Source organism: Telopea speciosissima, chromosome 2 (genome assembly GCF_018873765.1).
Source record: "Telopea speciosissima isolate NSW1024214 ecotype Mountain lineage chromosome 2, Tspe_v1, whole genome shotgun sequence".
Lineage (NCBI taxonomy): Eukaryota > Viridiplantae > Streptophyta > Magnoliopsida > Proteales > Proteaceae > Telopea > Telopea speciosissima.
In genome coordinates this window covers 33,557,776-33,573,457 of record NC_057917.1, presented here as the reverse complement: position 1 = coordinate 33,573,457, position 15,682 = coordinate 33,557,776, and the positions used below count along the sequence as shown (strand labels likewise).

Sequence of the window (15,682 nt, the reverse complement as noted above, 5' to 3'; positions counted from 1 at the left end):
ATGGTACTAGAGGGATGGTAGTCTATTGTGATGCATCGAAAATGGGCCTCGGCTGTGTTCTGATGCAAGGTGATAAGGTGGTAGACTACGCTTCTCGTTAACTAAAGGATTATGAGAGAAATTACTCGACTCATGATTTGGAGTTGGCGGCTGTGGTCTTTGCCCTAAAGATCTGGAGACACTATCTGTACGGGGAGAAGAGTGAAATCTACAGCGACCATAAAAGCCTCAAATATTTCTTTACTCAGAAGGAACTCAATATGAGACAGAGACGCTGGTTGGAACTCATGAAGGACTATAATTGTACCATCCATTACCACCCGGGAAAGGCAAATGTTGTAGTGGACGCTCTCAGTCGGAAATCCCAGACCTTATCCATCGCATCCTTAGTTGTCAGTAAGAAGCTTATAGAAGAAGCTAGAAGGGTAGATTTGGAGTTATTAGTTGAGGGTGTTACACTATCCCTAGCAGCTTTATCGGTGCAATCAACCTTGGTTGAAAAGTTTTAAGTAGCTCAAGCTTCAGATGAACGCTTTCAAGAGATAATTGAAGCTATCCAGGTTGACACACAGCGAGATTTGGATTTTACATTGACAGATAGCGGCGTTCTCATGTTTGAGATCGCCTATGTGTCCCTAAGGACGATCAGCTAAGAAAGGAAGTGTTGTCAGAAGCACATGAATCTCCCTACTTAATTCACCCAGGTAGTACTAAAATGTACAAGGACCTGAAAGGACATTACTGGTGGAGCGGGATGAAAAGGGATGTAACTAAATTTATGGCCAGGTGTCTCACTTGTCAGCAAGTGAACCTGTCAGCAAGTGAAAGTAGATAGACAATGACCCCATGGCCTTCTACAGTCATTGATCGTGCCAAAATGGAAGTGGGAACATGTCACCATTGACTTCATCACAGGACTACCCCGTACACCTAGAGGTGTTGATGCTTTATGGGTTATTGTAGATAGACTAATGAAGATGGCTCATTTCATTCCAATCAACGTTACCTATTCCATGGATAAGCTAGCCCGCTTATACATTGATAATGTGGTTCGCCTGCACGGAGTTCCAGTTAGCATTATCTTGGATCGGGACCCCAGATTTACATCCAAGTTTTAGGGTGGATTCTAGAGGGCTATGGGTACCCTGTTGAGTTTTAGCACTACCTTCCATCCACAGACTAATTAGAAAAGATAATACAGACATTGGAAGACATGCTTTGAGCCTGTGCCATTGATATGCAAGGCAACTGGGATGAGCACATCTCTCTTATCGAGTTCGCCTACAACAACAGTTACCAAGCTACTATTGGAATGGCACCCTTTAAAGCTCAGTATGGGAAAAAGTGTCGTACTCTATTGTATTGGGATAAGGTAGGTGAGCGGCGTATCCTTGGGCCGGAATTGATCCAAGCAACCTGTGAGAAGGTGGATTTGATCCGCGAGCGGATTAAAGCTGCCCAGTCTAGGCAGAAGGGCTACACGGACCAAAGGCGAAAGGATCTGGAGTTCCTTATCGGTGATAAGGTATTTCTCAAAGTGTCGCCTACCAAAGGCGTGATGCGGTTCAGCAAGAAGGGCAAGCTAAGCCCGAGATATATTGGACCTTCTGAGATTCTTGCAAAGATTGGACCGGTGGCTTATTGGTTGGCGCTTCAACCATCTTTGGATGGCGTGCATGATGTCTTCCACGTATCTATGTTGCGGAAGTATGTGCATGACCCCAGTCATGTCCTATCTCAGGAACCACCAGAGTTGGCAGCAGATATGTCTTATAAGGAACAGCTTGAGAAGATTTTGGACAGTAAGGTGGTGAATCTCTTCAATAGACCTATTCATTATGTGAAGGTTAAGTGGTGCAACCACACAGAAGAAGAAGCCTCTTGGGTAGTCAAGGTGGAAATGTGAGCAAAGTACCCTTCCCTTGGATTCCTGCAAGGTACGACAATTTCGGGGATAAAATTTTTGTAAGGTGGGGAGGATGTTACATCCGCGCCTGGATTTACTGTTAATTATAATTTCTCTCTCCTATGACTTGTAGATTCTGCTACCGTGTATGCTGGCAAGTTGTTTTCGCTTGTGGTCAAACCTAGCCATAAGATCATTGAGCAGTTCACAGGCCTGCCTGTTGAGGAGAGGTTCCTTAATCCGCAGTAGGGAAGATTTATCGATGATGACTTCGTCGATCATCCTCCTAACACGAGTCCACGAAGCAAGGAGTATCGGAAGTCGTTCCCTGTGTCCCCACAGCTAGACACCTCCTTTGGCAATAAGCTTATAATCGCGATTGGGAAACTATTCAAGATCACGAAGGATAAGTCGTAACTATCGAGGGGTAAGATACTGAACTTATGAATGTTACTGTACCCTTCCCCTAGTTGACCTTGGAGTGTGGGCCAAAGCCCAATCAATTTCCTTAAGTTTTTGCCCTTACAACAGCAACGGACGCACGAGCGGACTCACCAAGACTGGATCCACCCGTTAGTCCGCCCGTGCTATTACGGGCCCCTGTGTGTTTTTCTTGTGTGGGACCCACACCCCGTGCCTCGGGCACTCCATTTTAGTCTTTTAGATGAGGTTTAGGCTCCACTCTTGATCTCCTTGGCTCGTGGGTGTACCATTTCGGTGGACCCATTGGCTAAATGAACCTCTTGAATGAGCTTTGGCTCTTAAAGCCCAAGCCAAACAGACCCTAAGTGGGATTTGATATAAGGCTAAGACTTAGTCCTTAAGCCTCATTATTTCCTTCACCTACCCAAAATGTTGGAACTGTGGGAGTATTGAAGGTTTGGAGAAGAAGGATTTTGAGAGACTGTGGAGGTGGAAAGCATTAAATAATCCATTCTTGAGGTAGGCATCCTCACCTTCCTCCCTCTCTTTTCCATTTTAAGTTTGGGGGATCCCTTGGAATCGATTCCAAGCTTAGGGATTCTCTTGGAAACCCCTTTAAACCCCATTGAATACTCCTTGGAGACGTATAATCCTTCCCCTTAATGTCTTCATGGATTTGACAACCCAGATGTTGTTCAAGCATTTGAAACCTAACTTAGGTTTGGGAAGAACCTTGGAGATGCATCCAAATTCCTTGAATCCCCTTACCTTCTTAAAGGACTATGTATTTTGGACCTCCAACGAAGGTTTGGGCTCACCTCCCCATCCCGAGGACCTTTATGGGTCTATGAATGAAGGGTTGGAGGTGATGATCTGCGTAGCTTTCAAAGGAATGGCAATAGACGAACGAACAGACTCACTGTCGTGTATCCGCCCGTTAGTCCGTTCAGCCTAACCTGGTTGTTAATCTGGGTGGAGCCACGAGCGGACCCACCTAGGTGAATCCGCCCATAGCTCAAGTTGCTCTCGGGTGTGTCTCAGGGTTTGGACGGATGCACGAGCGGATCCATCTTTCGCATCCGCCCGTGAGTCTGTTCCATATATTTTCTGGGTATGGCCTGGACGGATCCATAACCGGACTCACCTAGTTGACTCCATTCCTTCATCTACCCCTGCTATCTTGACCCAAACTTCATTTAAGCTATTGGGACCCTTTGTGGGACCCACCTATATATTTCTAACACTACTTTCACACTTCCTCAGACTTTAGAATCTACACGGGAGTGCGTGTTTTAGAGCAAACCTCACCAAACGGAAAGCAAATGAACTGTGAGTGGGTTTTGGGTGATGTTTGGGCTTGACATATACATATATATAGATACAATCATATGGATTACATATGGTTTATGTGCTTACATTCATTCTTGCCATATTGCATTTTGCATATGAAACCATGTTAGACATGAATGGATGAAATATGGATATGATATTTTACATTGCTACATTGGGTTATGGTGCTAGGTATGCCGGTGTCGGAACCCCAAAGTGCTTATTATTATATTCATTGCTTACCATCCTAGTTTGTATGTGTCGTGCCGTGCTGGTACTCAGGTGCTAGATGGAATGGGACGTTGATGCACCCGGAATACCTCTTGGGATGATAGAATTTCATATAGTATATCTGTGGTTAGGATTTATACTCCCTTATGGTATGACCCTTGCCAACAGGGGTTTACGTGTTGGATAGTCGAAGCACCTGATGTCTGTGGAGGTGGGACAGGCCAGGTCAGGGGTAGTAATGACTATTTGGGGTCTGCCACTGGGTGGTCTATGGCTTCTATCGGTGTAGGTCCCTTGTGATAATTGAGGTTTCACTGGGACGATAGGATAAGTGACTCTCAATGTCTCCAAGTTATCATAGTAGCATATACCATGACTTAAACTGTTTGTTAGGTGGAAAACATATATTTAACATTTCATGCATCATGGACTATGTGTGATTGTGTGTATGTGCACTTCCCTTTCCCCTCACTGGCTCAGTGGAGCTAACCCCCTGTGTACACAACTTTTTAGATTTTGATGCAGGTGATGGATACTTGGCCGGCCTAGATGTACAGTTGGCAGAGTATGATGGTATTGGTACAGAGGAGCCTGGGTACGTGTCAGAGGAACACGACGATGGTTGCCCCTGTGATGATTGTGCATATGGGCACTGACTTTACTTGGGGATTAACCCCACCTTTTGATTCTTTTGGGGCATTATGCCCATTATAAACACTTTCTGTAATAACTTACTATTATTTTGAGTAGTTATGTCATGGTCAGCTGATGATAAATACTAACTATTATTTTATCACTTAGATAGTTGAACATATTATAACTGCTTATGTAAATATTGCTTCTGCTTATGATGACTCTGATGATTAATGGAAATATTATTTCCTTTGCTCAAATGTAACTATTTGGGTGGGCCCTCGGGTGGTGACTATGCTCTAGGATACTGTGTCGTTGATCCTGGTAGGAATTGGGGTGATGTGTGTCATCCTAATCACCCTCTTGACTGTGCTTATAGCATAAGTTTGGGATAAGGGTGTGACATCATTACTCTGCTAAAGTAGTTTCCCATTTCAGTACCCGGTGCCACTACTCTGTCTAACAGAGTCCATCTCAATACCCGATGCCGTTACTCTGTCCAATAAAGTTCAACTCAATCATCGTAAGTCGTTACTCTGTCCGATAAAGGATAAAGTTAGTCGTTTATCTCCACCTGAGCCGGGGGATCCTGCCCATACTGCACTTTTCATAATTGCATTGGTTTAAAGCATACAAGTATACATTTTTATTGTTAATATTTTATGTCAGCACAATGTAGTCCTTTAAGCATTCTTGCGTAGTGTGCAGTAGTTCGTATAAATTAGTTTAATTTTAATTAAGCCATTTGTGAATCATTTTAGCCTTGCATGTTGGTATGGGACATTCATAAAGGGAGAATATTCAAAAACTAGCATCTAGCCGAAATACCGGTTTACCCGGGCGAGGTGGATGCCTAACACCTTCCCACTCTCGTAACCTGATCACTTACCCCAAATCTCTAACCAAACCAAATGAAGTCCCACAGCCCTTCATAAGGCTACACCAATGGGTCTTAGGCCTTAATCCTAGGTGACAACTCCATTTCATTTAATTGTATGACCCCCATCCCTTGATAAATCATAACCATTGAGAAGACGCATTCCTTCTCTCTCTCCAACCGAGGAGCATAACCCAAACCCCATCCGAACCAAGTGCCAGGGAACGCGTGGTTTAGGGAACACATGGTTCTGGGAACAGATCCTAATAAACTACTCTCTCGAGCAGGTTTTGGGCATGATCTGACTAGCCACTAAATCTTGGCGGGAACCCATTTGAGGAACCAGAGGGCTCCGATTGCCTTTGAAACCAAGTGTGCCTACAGGCTTTTCTTGGCAGAGACTATTTGTGAGCAATAGGGATCTGGGGAGATCAAATAAACCCTATTTAGCTGTTTTGTCTGTTTTAAAGGGCTAAGTTTTGTGGGGCTTGAAGATTTGACTTCTTTAAGGCCTATGAGACATTTTGAAAGATATCTTACTAATAGGTGATGCTTGAATTGAGGAGTGGTTTGATCAAATTATTGGCGTGACATGGAGACTTTGTGAAACAAGGTTGAGTGAGATTTACTTGAATTTACTCCCCCGTATTGTGTGATGATGTGATTTCATATTGGATGTGGAATTATGATGTTGAAATTGTTATGTGATGAATTTGAATGTGGTTATGATGACTACCTTGAGAAATGATGTGATATTGTGAAATCTTAAATTATAAACCATTGGCATGAATTGTATTTATTGAGTTTTTGCAATGTAAGCACTCGTCTATGTGAGTTAGTGCTTTTGGGCATATCACTTAGTGGGGAGGGAAAGGAGTGAAAGTACGAGATTGGATTTTGGTGCCTCACTTAGCAGGGGGAGGTGGAGTGAGTGCACATGATGAGTAGTGGGTTATGGTGTACCTCACTTAACGGGGGGAAGAGGGTGAAGGTACAATGGTTGATCTCACTTAGCAGGGGAGGAAGAGTTGAGATTCAACATAGAGACCATTCCACCATTGTGTGGTTATGGCATTGATACGAAGTAAGATGAGATTGGAGATCTGAAGTAGAACCCTTCCCACCATTGTTTAAGGGAAACTGAGGATGTTTGTTATGTATTCTATTTTATTAATGAGCATGGATATTACTGAGTATGGGCATGTTTATCTTTCTTTACCTAAAAAATTATAAGAGCATGATTTATTAATGTGTGTATTGGTGTGATCCATATAACTATCGTCAAAACATACATTTCTATAACAACATAGGTGATATGCTAGAATTCCCCTCACCTATGTGTCTCTACTATACTTGTACCTCTAATGTGCTTGAAAAATACCACTTCTAGTCCACAAATGTCTCTGGATCAAATTAGATCTCTACATAAAACAATTCATATACATTAGACCCCTCTTTAAGTGCTCTTAAAATAATAGGTAAGATCCCCTACCATTCCCATTTAATAACCCATAAAAAAAAACCTCTTTCTGGTCAATAGAACGAAGTGTTAGTTAACCCCTATTTGTCATTCGGCAACAACCGGTTGACCGCTAGGTCGAATCAGTCGACCGGTTCTTGGGAAAACACTATCTAAGAATGGCAGTTTTGCTATTATTCTCCTAAGAACATAGTGGGGGTAATCCCACTTGCACTCGTACCCATTTCAATATATCAATACTACATCATAACTCCCATATGAACCTTAAAACCACATATAAAAATCAATCAAGACAATGAAAATCAAAACCTACCTCTTAGATATCAAATATCCTCTCCCATAAGCCTGTCTTTCAATCCCTCTTAAGTCAAACTTGTGTTCTATCGATTAAAGTTTCAAATCCCAATTTCCATGATTGATTCCCCTCTTCCTTGATCTACTTTTTTCATCTTCTTTCTGTAACTTTTCTCTCTCTCCTCTTTATTTTATTTTAACTTCGTAACAATTTAAAAGTGAGCCAAAACCTCTCATAAACTCTAACTTGAGCTCATACGGCCGACTGCCACGACCAACCGATTGACCGCCATATCATCTAGATGGGGTGTTAAGTCGACTGATGGAGCTCTAGAATCACCCAATTGCTCACTATGAATTGTAATTGATGGTTATTTATTCAACCGCCATATGATCCAGTTGACCGCCATATGATTTAGTCGACTAGATCTTGTTTTCAGGATCTAATCCTATGGACATCTGCTTACTCAACTGTTGATATCTCTCTCTTTCAAACTTCGATTCCCCTGATTCTTTTTTCCACTAAAAAGGCAACTCAAATACCGTTGTTTCCTATGTTTTGAGATCCTTTAAATTATAACTATAAAATACCTTAAAAATCACGTGAAATAACTACTTCACCCATAATTGTCTAATTGAAAATTCTATTATTGACTGTAGGTCCTGTTGCATAAATGTTGCCGGAGGAAAATCCTCAAGCAATGCAATTCTCAAGCTAGCCCTGGGCTAGGAAAAAATATGGAAAATGAAGATCGCTCTATAGTATTACTTTATTTCTCTATTGATAGAAGAATGAGCCCCCTACTCCCCTTATCAGGAATGAGGTATGGGGAGGATCATTGAATCATCTCGGGTGAAGGCTCCTTGGCTTGTATGCTCGGTCGCTCTTCAATCTTTGACGGTTTACCATATCTTAGCTTTGGTACCCGATCGTGTTGAGTACTGATCATGAGCCATTTCTCTTGTGAATTGCCTTTCTCTTTGAATGACGTTACCCTTCGTGGGTGTTTTATAATAGCACTGCCATTCGCCGATGTTTGCACGTGGGTCTGAAATATCTTCCAGATTTCACACCTTTTGAGGGAAGTTGAGGGGATGTCATAAAGTTTAAAATTAAACTTTCTTGCTTTCCCAGTGTTTTCCTCGCAGAGGTAGCTTTTGTCACTCTCAAAATATGTGTCTCTTCTTCTTCTTCTTCTTTGCATCTTGGCCGTTCCAGCAAAATGGATGGTTGGATTAGGAGCTTTGTTTTATTGTCCCCAAGAGTATAAAGCGTTCTAACTTCCCCTGTCTTTCCTTCCTCATCGTCTTCAAGTTTCCTTGCTAAAAAACCTCATCAGTTTCTGAAGCCATCTCGCTCAGTGCCTCTTCTTTTCTTCAATCGCATCCCTTCCTGCTCAAGTAAGTTTTTCCTTTCTCTTTCCTCTTTATTTCTTTATTTACTTTGCTTTTCTGTTTAGTCTGAGAGATGGGGAAATCTAAAAAAACTTCGGTTCCTGAGCCTAATCGAGATGTAGATTCCTTGTTAAGAGAGGGTGAGGAGTTGTATCATGGAGAGGTTGTGAGAGGAAACTGAGGGGCTCCTCCCCAATCATCCATGGAGGGCACTGTGGCTCCTAGGGTTCCCATTTTAATTCCTCATTGTTCATCTGGTGCTTCTGGTAGCACTTCTAGTTGCACCTCCAAAAAATCATCGGCTTCCCACGGGAAAAGGGGTTATCGCGTTCGCCAACTCCAATTTGATCCTACCATAGGGAAAGGGGTGGATGAGATCCCTCGGCACTGACAATATATAACCTTGTAGAGATCCAAGATGTTTATTCGATCCCAAAGTCTGTTGACCTTAAAGTCCCTTCTCTCGAGGATAGGCTGAATGATGCACATCCCAATGAGGTCGGCCTCATCTTAGATGCTTTTGAGGCGGGGCTCAGTTACCCCCTTCCTACCTTTTTCTCTTGTCTTCTTAAGTATTACGGGGTTATCCCTAGCCAACAGGTCCCTAACTGTTGGAGATGTGTAGGAGCCTTCATAGTTAGATGTTCTCGATTAGGTAGACGTCCCTCTCTCGCTCTATTCATTAGGTGCTTCACCTTGACCTCAAATAGTGGTCACCTTGGGTGGTATTACTTTCGTCAGCGTGACATTCCTATCATGGGCAGGATCCCGACCGCCATTTATGGTTGGAAATAGAGATTCTTTTGGGCTTCATATACGAGGCCCAAGTGTCCTACTGCATGGGGCTACCCGAACACCTCTGCTCGTAATAGAACCCACGTCTTGATGCCGAGGATGTGTCCACTTTGGAAAGGATGGTGATCGAGCGGGAGTATGTGGAAGTAGATGCTATTGATGCTCTGGACATGAATGACTTGGAGAGGGGTGAGCACCCCTGGAATTCACCTCTTCTTGTCTCCTTCCCGAGGACCTTTACTTTGCACTAACCTTCTCTTTCATGTTTGTTGCAGTGGAGTTTACTTTGGGCTCTCTTACTAGTTTTATAGAGACGGAGAATCTTTAAGTTGTTGGGGATATAGTTCTTTCTCCCATGGATAAAGGCAAGAACAGGAAGGAGGGCCCAACCGACCATAAGAAGGGTCTGTCGAGGAAGGAACCCAAGAAGAATGTCCCTCCTCCATCTTCCCAGAGTCTCAAAATTTAGGGGCAGCATTTGAGCAAGAAGAAGACATCTTCTTCTTCTGAGCATTCAGCACGGGAGCAGAGCTCTCTTACAGTCTTCGAGGATCCCTCGTCCTTGGAGGTTGCTAAGAAGGACAAGGGAAAGGAGAAGATGAGCTTGGATGTGTTCGTCCCCAAATGGTCGGTTCGTATCGATCAGAAAGTGATCGGTGATGCGGGGGCCGCCGAGCATCTGGTGTTAAACTGTGTTCCTCCAGCTGATCAGGATTTGCTCTCAGATATGGATGACGACATGCTGGAGAGATCTACCCTTGCATGGGTTTATGAGGTGACACTTTTTCTCTTGATAGAACTTAGGTTTTAGGTGATCTTTGCTAATTTTTCCTTGTTCCAGGCTTTGGCTTTTGCTTCCGGGTTAGTAGAGCGCAAGAGAAAGATAGCCTCAGTGTATAGTGAGCTAGAGAAGGAGTGCAGGGAGCTGAAGAGAACTAACCTTAATAGGAATGAACAAATTCATCTTTTGGCTATCGAGGTGAAAGAGTTGACGGTGGGGAAGAAGGCTGCGAAGAAGGCCCATGCCGAGGTAGATGCGAAGCTTACTGTGATGGAGGAGCATGTGGAGACTCTCTCTTCTTCTTATGAGAAGATCAAGGAAAAACTACGTGACAAGAAGCAGCTGATCAAGGACCAAAAGAAGGAAATTGTTGGCTTGAAGTCCAAACTTGAGAACTCTAGTGCCAAGGCCGTGGAAGATTATCTCTACTCAGAGGCTAACACCAAGGAGCATCTGAAGATGGCCTCAATGGTTTATCTACAAGTGTCTCACTCCATCTGGGAGCAAGTGAAGGAAAAGCAGCCTGACTTTGATTTTGACAACATTTCCGAGGTGCAATACATGCTCGGTCGGTTAAAGTCGGGAGCTTATGTCCCCACTTCTTCTAGGGGTCAACTGGTGATTCCCCTGCCACGTCCTTCTTCTGTGACCCCTCCTGTGGTTAGTACTGAGGTTGGGAAGTCAACTTCTTTGGCAGGCATTATGGAGACCGAGACCGCTACTTTCGAGCAAGCCGAGGTAGCTGCAAGGATTCATAAGCAAGTCACCGAGCAGGGTACTGAGTTGGGAGGAGAGAATCCTTCATCGGTACCGATGGAGGGAGTGGTTCCCAACCCGGATGTGCAGGATCCAAAAGATGCTTCTATAATTTAGCTCTTCCCCTTTTTCTTTCTGATTTTTGGTCATGTTCTTTTTTGTCTTTTGTCCACCCTAAAAATGTAACTTGCCTTCGGGGCTTCCAATGAAGAACAATTACTTTCTCATTACTTTCTGCATCTCTTATCCTGTGCTGGTTTCTTTGATTTTACATTAGCCGACCATAACCCTTATACCTTATTTATAGGGTTATCCTCCCATGCCCGGTAGCACACAATCTGATGCTATGGAGCGAGAAAAGGAATTACAAACTCAGATAATGACGTAGGCAAACGCGAATGTCGTCCTGCAGAAGCATAATACTCATCTTGAGAATGAATTGAGCTATTACCAGTCTCTTGCCAGTCACCGAGCAAGAAAACATCCAAAAGCCTGAAACAACACGGATGGAGGCAGTCGTGTGAGTCCGTTCATGACTCCATCGCTACTATAAAGGGTAGAACCCTAGGGAAATTTATTGGGCTTTGGCCCACACTTCAAGGCCTTAAAGGTGAGGGTACACCAAAAAAATCAAGGAAATATCTTACCCCTCGACCATCACAACATGTCCTTTGAGATCCCGACGAGTTTCCCGACCGTGATGCTAAGCTCATCACCAAGTGAGGTATCTAAATGTGGGGACACAAAAAATGCCTTCCGGTACTCTTCACTCTAGGGTTTCATGCTAGGAGGATGGTCGACGAAATCACCATCGACAAATCTCCCCCACCGCCGATTGAGGAACCTCTCTTCGATAGGTAGACATGTGTATTGGTCAATGATCTTGTAGCTGGGTTTGACCACAAGTGAAAATAATACCCCAGCGTACACGGCAGCAGTATCTACACATCATAAGAGAGAGAAACCATAATTAAATAGCAAATCTGGGTGTGGATGTAACATCCCCCCCCACCTTACAAGAAATTTCGTCCCCGAAATTTGGCGTACCTTGTAAGAATCCATGTGAAGGGTACTTTACCAGCATCTCCACCTCGGCTTCCCAAAACGCTTCTTCCTCTGGGTGGTTGCGCCATTTCACCTTCACTTAGTGAATAAGTCTATTGCAGAGATTCACCACTTTGCTGTCCAGGATCTTCTCGGGCTATTCCTTATAAGACATATCCACTGCCAGCTCCAGTGGTTCTTGAGATAGAACATGGCTTGGGTCATGCATGTACTTTCGTAACATGGACATGTGGAAGACGCCGTGAATGCCATCCAAAGATGGTGGGAGTGCTAACCGATAAGCCACCGGTCCGACCTTTACAAGAATTTCGTAGGGCCCAATGTATCTCGGGCTTAGTTTGCCCTTCTTGCTGAACCACATCACGCCCTTGGTGGGCGACAACTTAAGGAATACCTTATTACTGAGGGAGAACTCTAGATTCTTCTGCCTTTGGTCCGCATAGCATTTCTGTCTAGACTGAGCAGCCTTGATTCGTTCACTGATCAAGTCCACCTTCTCACAAGTTGCTTGGATCAATTCTGGCCCAAGGATGCATCGCTCACCTACTTCGTCCCAGTACAATGGAGTCTGGCACTTTTTCCCATACTGAGCTTCAAACGGTGCCATACCGATAGTAGCTTGGTAACTATTGTTGTAGGTAAATTCGATAAGCGAGATATGCTCATCCCAGTTACCCTGCATATCAATGGCACAGGCTCGGAGCATGTCTTCCAATGTCTGTATAGTCCTCTCCGACTGCCCATCCGTCTGAGGATGGAAGGCAGTGCTAAAACTCAACAAGGTACCCATAGCCCTCTAGAATCTACCCCAAAACTTGGATGTGAACTAGAGGTCTCGATCTGAGATAATGCTAACTGGAACTCCATGCAGGCGAACTACGTTATCAATGTACAAGCGGGCCAGCTTATCCATGGAATAGGTGACCTTGATTGGGATGAAATGAGCTACCTTCGTCAACCTATCTACAATAACCCACAGGGCATCAACACCTCTAGGTGTACAAGGCAGTCCAGTGACGAAATCCATGGTATCATGTTCCCACCTCCATTCCGGCACAGGCAAGGACTGTAAAAGGCCATGGGGTCATTGTCTATCTGCCTTCACCTGCTGACAGGTGAGACACCTGGCCACAAATTCAGCTACATCCCTCTTCATTCCACTCCACCAGTAGTGTCCCTTCAGGTCCTTGTACATCTTAGTACTACCTGGGTGAATCGAATAGGGAGAGTCATGTGCTTCTATCAACAGTTCCTTCCTCAGCTGATCATCCTTGGGAACACATAGCCGATCCCTAAACATGAGAACACAACTCTCTATCAATATGAAATCCAGATCTCACTGTGTATCATCTTGAATAGCTTCAATGATCTCTTGGAAGCGTTCATCTGAGGCCTGGGCAGGCTGAATCCGTTCCACCAAAGTTGACTGCACCGATAGGGCTATTAGAGATAGAGTAACAACCTCTACCAATAACTCTGAATCCATCTTTCTAGCTTCTTCAACAAGTTCCTTACTGATAGCCAAGGATGCGATGGATAAGGTCTGGGACTTTCAATTAAGAGCATCTACCACAACGTTTGCCTTACCAGGATGGTAGTAGATGGTGCAATCATAATCCTTCATAAGCTCCAACCATCACCTTTGTCTCATGTTAAGTTCCTTTTGGGTGAAAAAGTACTTAAGACTTTTGTGGTCGTTGTAGATCTCACTCTTCTCTCCATACAGGTAGTGTCTCCAGATCTTCAGAGCAAAGACCAAAACCGCCAACTCTAAGTCGTGAGTTGGGTAATTCTTCTCATAATCCTTCAGCTGACGAGAAGCATAGGCTACCACTTTTCCATCTTGCATCTCCATCTTGCATCAGAACACAGAAGAGGCCCATCTTGGAGGCATCACAATAAACTAGCATCCCTCCAATACCATTTGGAATGGTGAGTACCAAAGCCAAAATCAGTTGCTGCTTCAATTCCTAGAAGCTCTTCTCACAGTCAACGAACCACTCAAACTTCACTCCCTTTCGGGTCATTCGAGTCATAGGGGCTGCAATCCTTGAAAAGTTCTCGATAAACCTCCTGTAGTAGCCTGCTAGACCGAGGAAGCTGTGAATATCTGCTACACTCTTTGGTATCTCCCAGTCAACTACGAACTTCACCTTGTCGGGGTCAACTTCAATACCTTTGGCGAAAACCAGGTGACCTAAGAAAGCCACTTGTTGTAGCCAGAACTCACACTTGTTGAACTTAGCATACAGTTGCTTCTCTCTTAAGCATTGCAGCACGAAGCAAAGGTGGTCTGCATGCTCTTCTTCGCTTTTAGAGTAGACCAAAATGTCATCAATAAACACAATAGCGTACTTATCCAGCACGTAGTAAAACACCCTGTTCATTAACTCCATAAAAGCTGTCGGGGCATTGGTCAGTCCGAAGGACATGACCAAAAACTCGTAGTGACCATATCATGATCTGAACACTGTCTTATTGATGTCACTACGTTTGATATTCAACTGATGATACCCCGAGCGGAGGTTGATCTTTGAGAATACCCTTGCTCCTTGTAATTGATCGAATAAATCGTCGATCCTAGGCAGCGGGTACCGGTTCTTGATCGTAAGCTTATTGAGTTCATGGTAATCAATGCACATACGCATACTACCGTCCTTCTTTACAAACAAAACAGATGCGCCCCACGGGGAAACACTTGGCCTAAGGAAGCCCTTCTTCAATAAGTCATTGAGTTGCTCTTGAAGTTCCTTCAATTCTGAAGGGGCCATTCTGTAGGGGGCCGTAGACACTGGAGCAGCACCAGGCACCAGGTCAATTATAAACTCCATCTCCTGGTCCAGTGGTAACCGTGTGAGGTCTTCCAAAAAGACGTCAAGGAAGTCTCTTACTACACTTATCTCTTCCATAGGTGTAATCTTGGCTTCGGTGTCCAGCACAGAGGCTAAGTAACACTGACAACCTTCTTCCTTTAACTTCTGGACTTGAAGAGCCGAAATGATAGTTTTCTTAGGCTTCTTGCCTTTGTTGCCCTTGAACACAAATTCCTTACCTTCCTCTAATTGGAAGAGTACTTTCCTCTCCACTTAGATCAAGCTAGCTCTGTGTGTGGACAACCAATCCATTCCCAGAATTATATCGAAGTCCTTCATATCCAAGATTATCAAACTAGCCTCCAGTCCATGGTCGCTTACTCGAACAGGACAAGATTTGAAGACTTGGTCAAGCTCGACCTTACTTCCCGTCGGTGTACAAACTATCAACTTCTGCTCCATACTTGCCGGTCTAAGAGGTAGTTTCTCTGCAAACAAAGGTGATACAAAGGAGTGCGATGCTCCTGAGTCAAACAACACATAAGCAGGTATAGAACATACAGAAATCATGCCTGACAAACATTGAACAGCCAACCATGATAAACTCAACATAAGGAATTACATTCAAATGGTTGAGTACAATACCTGTGATGACACCAGGGTCAACCTCGGTTTCTTCATGAGTGACAGAATACACTCGCCCCTGAGTTCTGCTTGCTGGAGGAGGAAGAAGTGGGCAAGCTGCGGCCTTTGCTTGGGATGCCTTGGAAGTCATAGTTGGCCACAAACCTGCCTGTCGCGGATGTGGGCAATCCTTGACCATATGACTGGACTCCTTACAGCTGTAACAAATGAGAGTCTGGGTCCCATAATAAGGAGTCAAGGTAGTTTTAGGTCCCTGGGC

General features: G+C 44.1%; 1 protein-coding gene across 1 annotated transcript; it reads left to right on the top strand.

The window, feature by feature from the left end:
- The first annotated feature begins 1,312 nt into the window (after window positions 1-1,312).
- Window positions 1,313-2,155, top strand: LOC122650659. Its single transcript, XM_043844054.1, has 2 exons — window positions 1,313-1,802; window positions 2,040-2,155. Exons 1-2 carry the CDS (start codon window positions 1,313-1,315, stop codon window positions 2,153-2,155), a joined length of 606 nt encoding a protein of 201 aa, XP_043699989.1.
- Window positions 2,156-15,682: the final 13,527 nt, after the last annotated feature.

What these genes read in the sequence shown, in the direction of transcription:
- LOC122650659 (XM_043844054.1), top strand. Translation starts at nt 1,313, where the DNA reads ATGGCACCCTTTAAAGCTCAGTATGGGAAAAAGTGTCGTACTCTATTG. An exon ending in GCTTGAGAAGATTTTGGACA is followed by an intron (nt 1,803 to 2,039) that starts GTAAGGTGGTGA and finishes TATGACTTGTAG; the next exon opens with ATTCTGCTACCGTGTATGCT.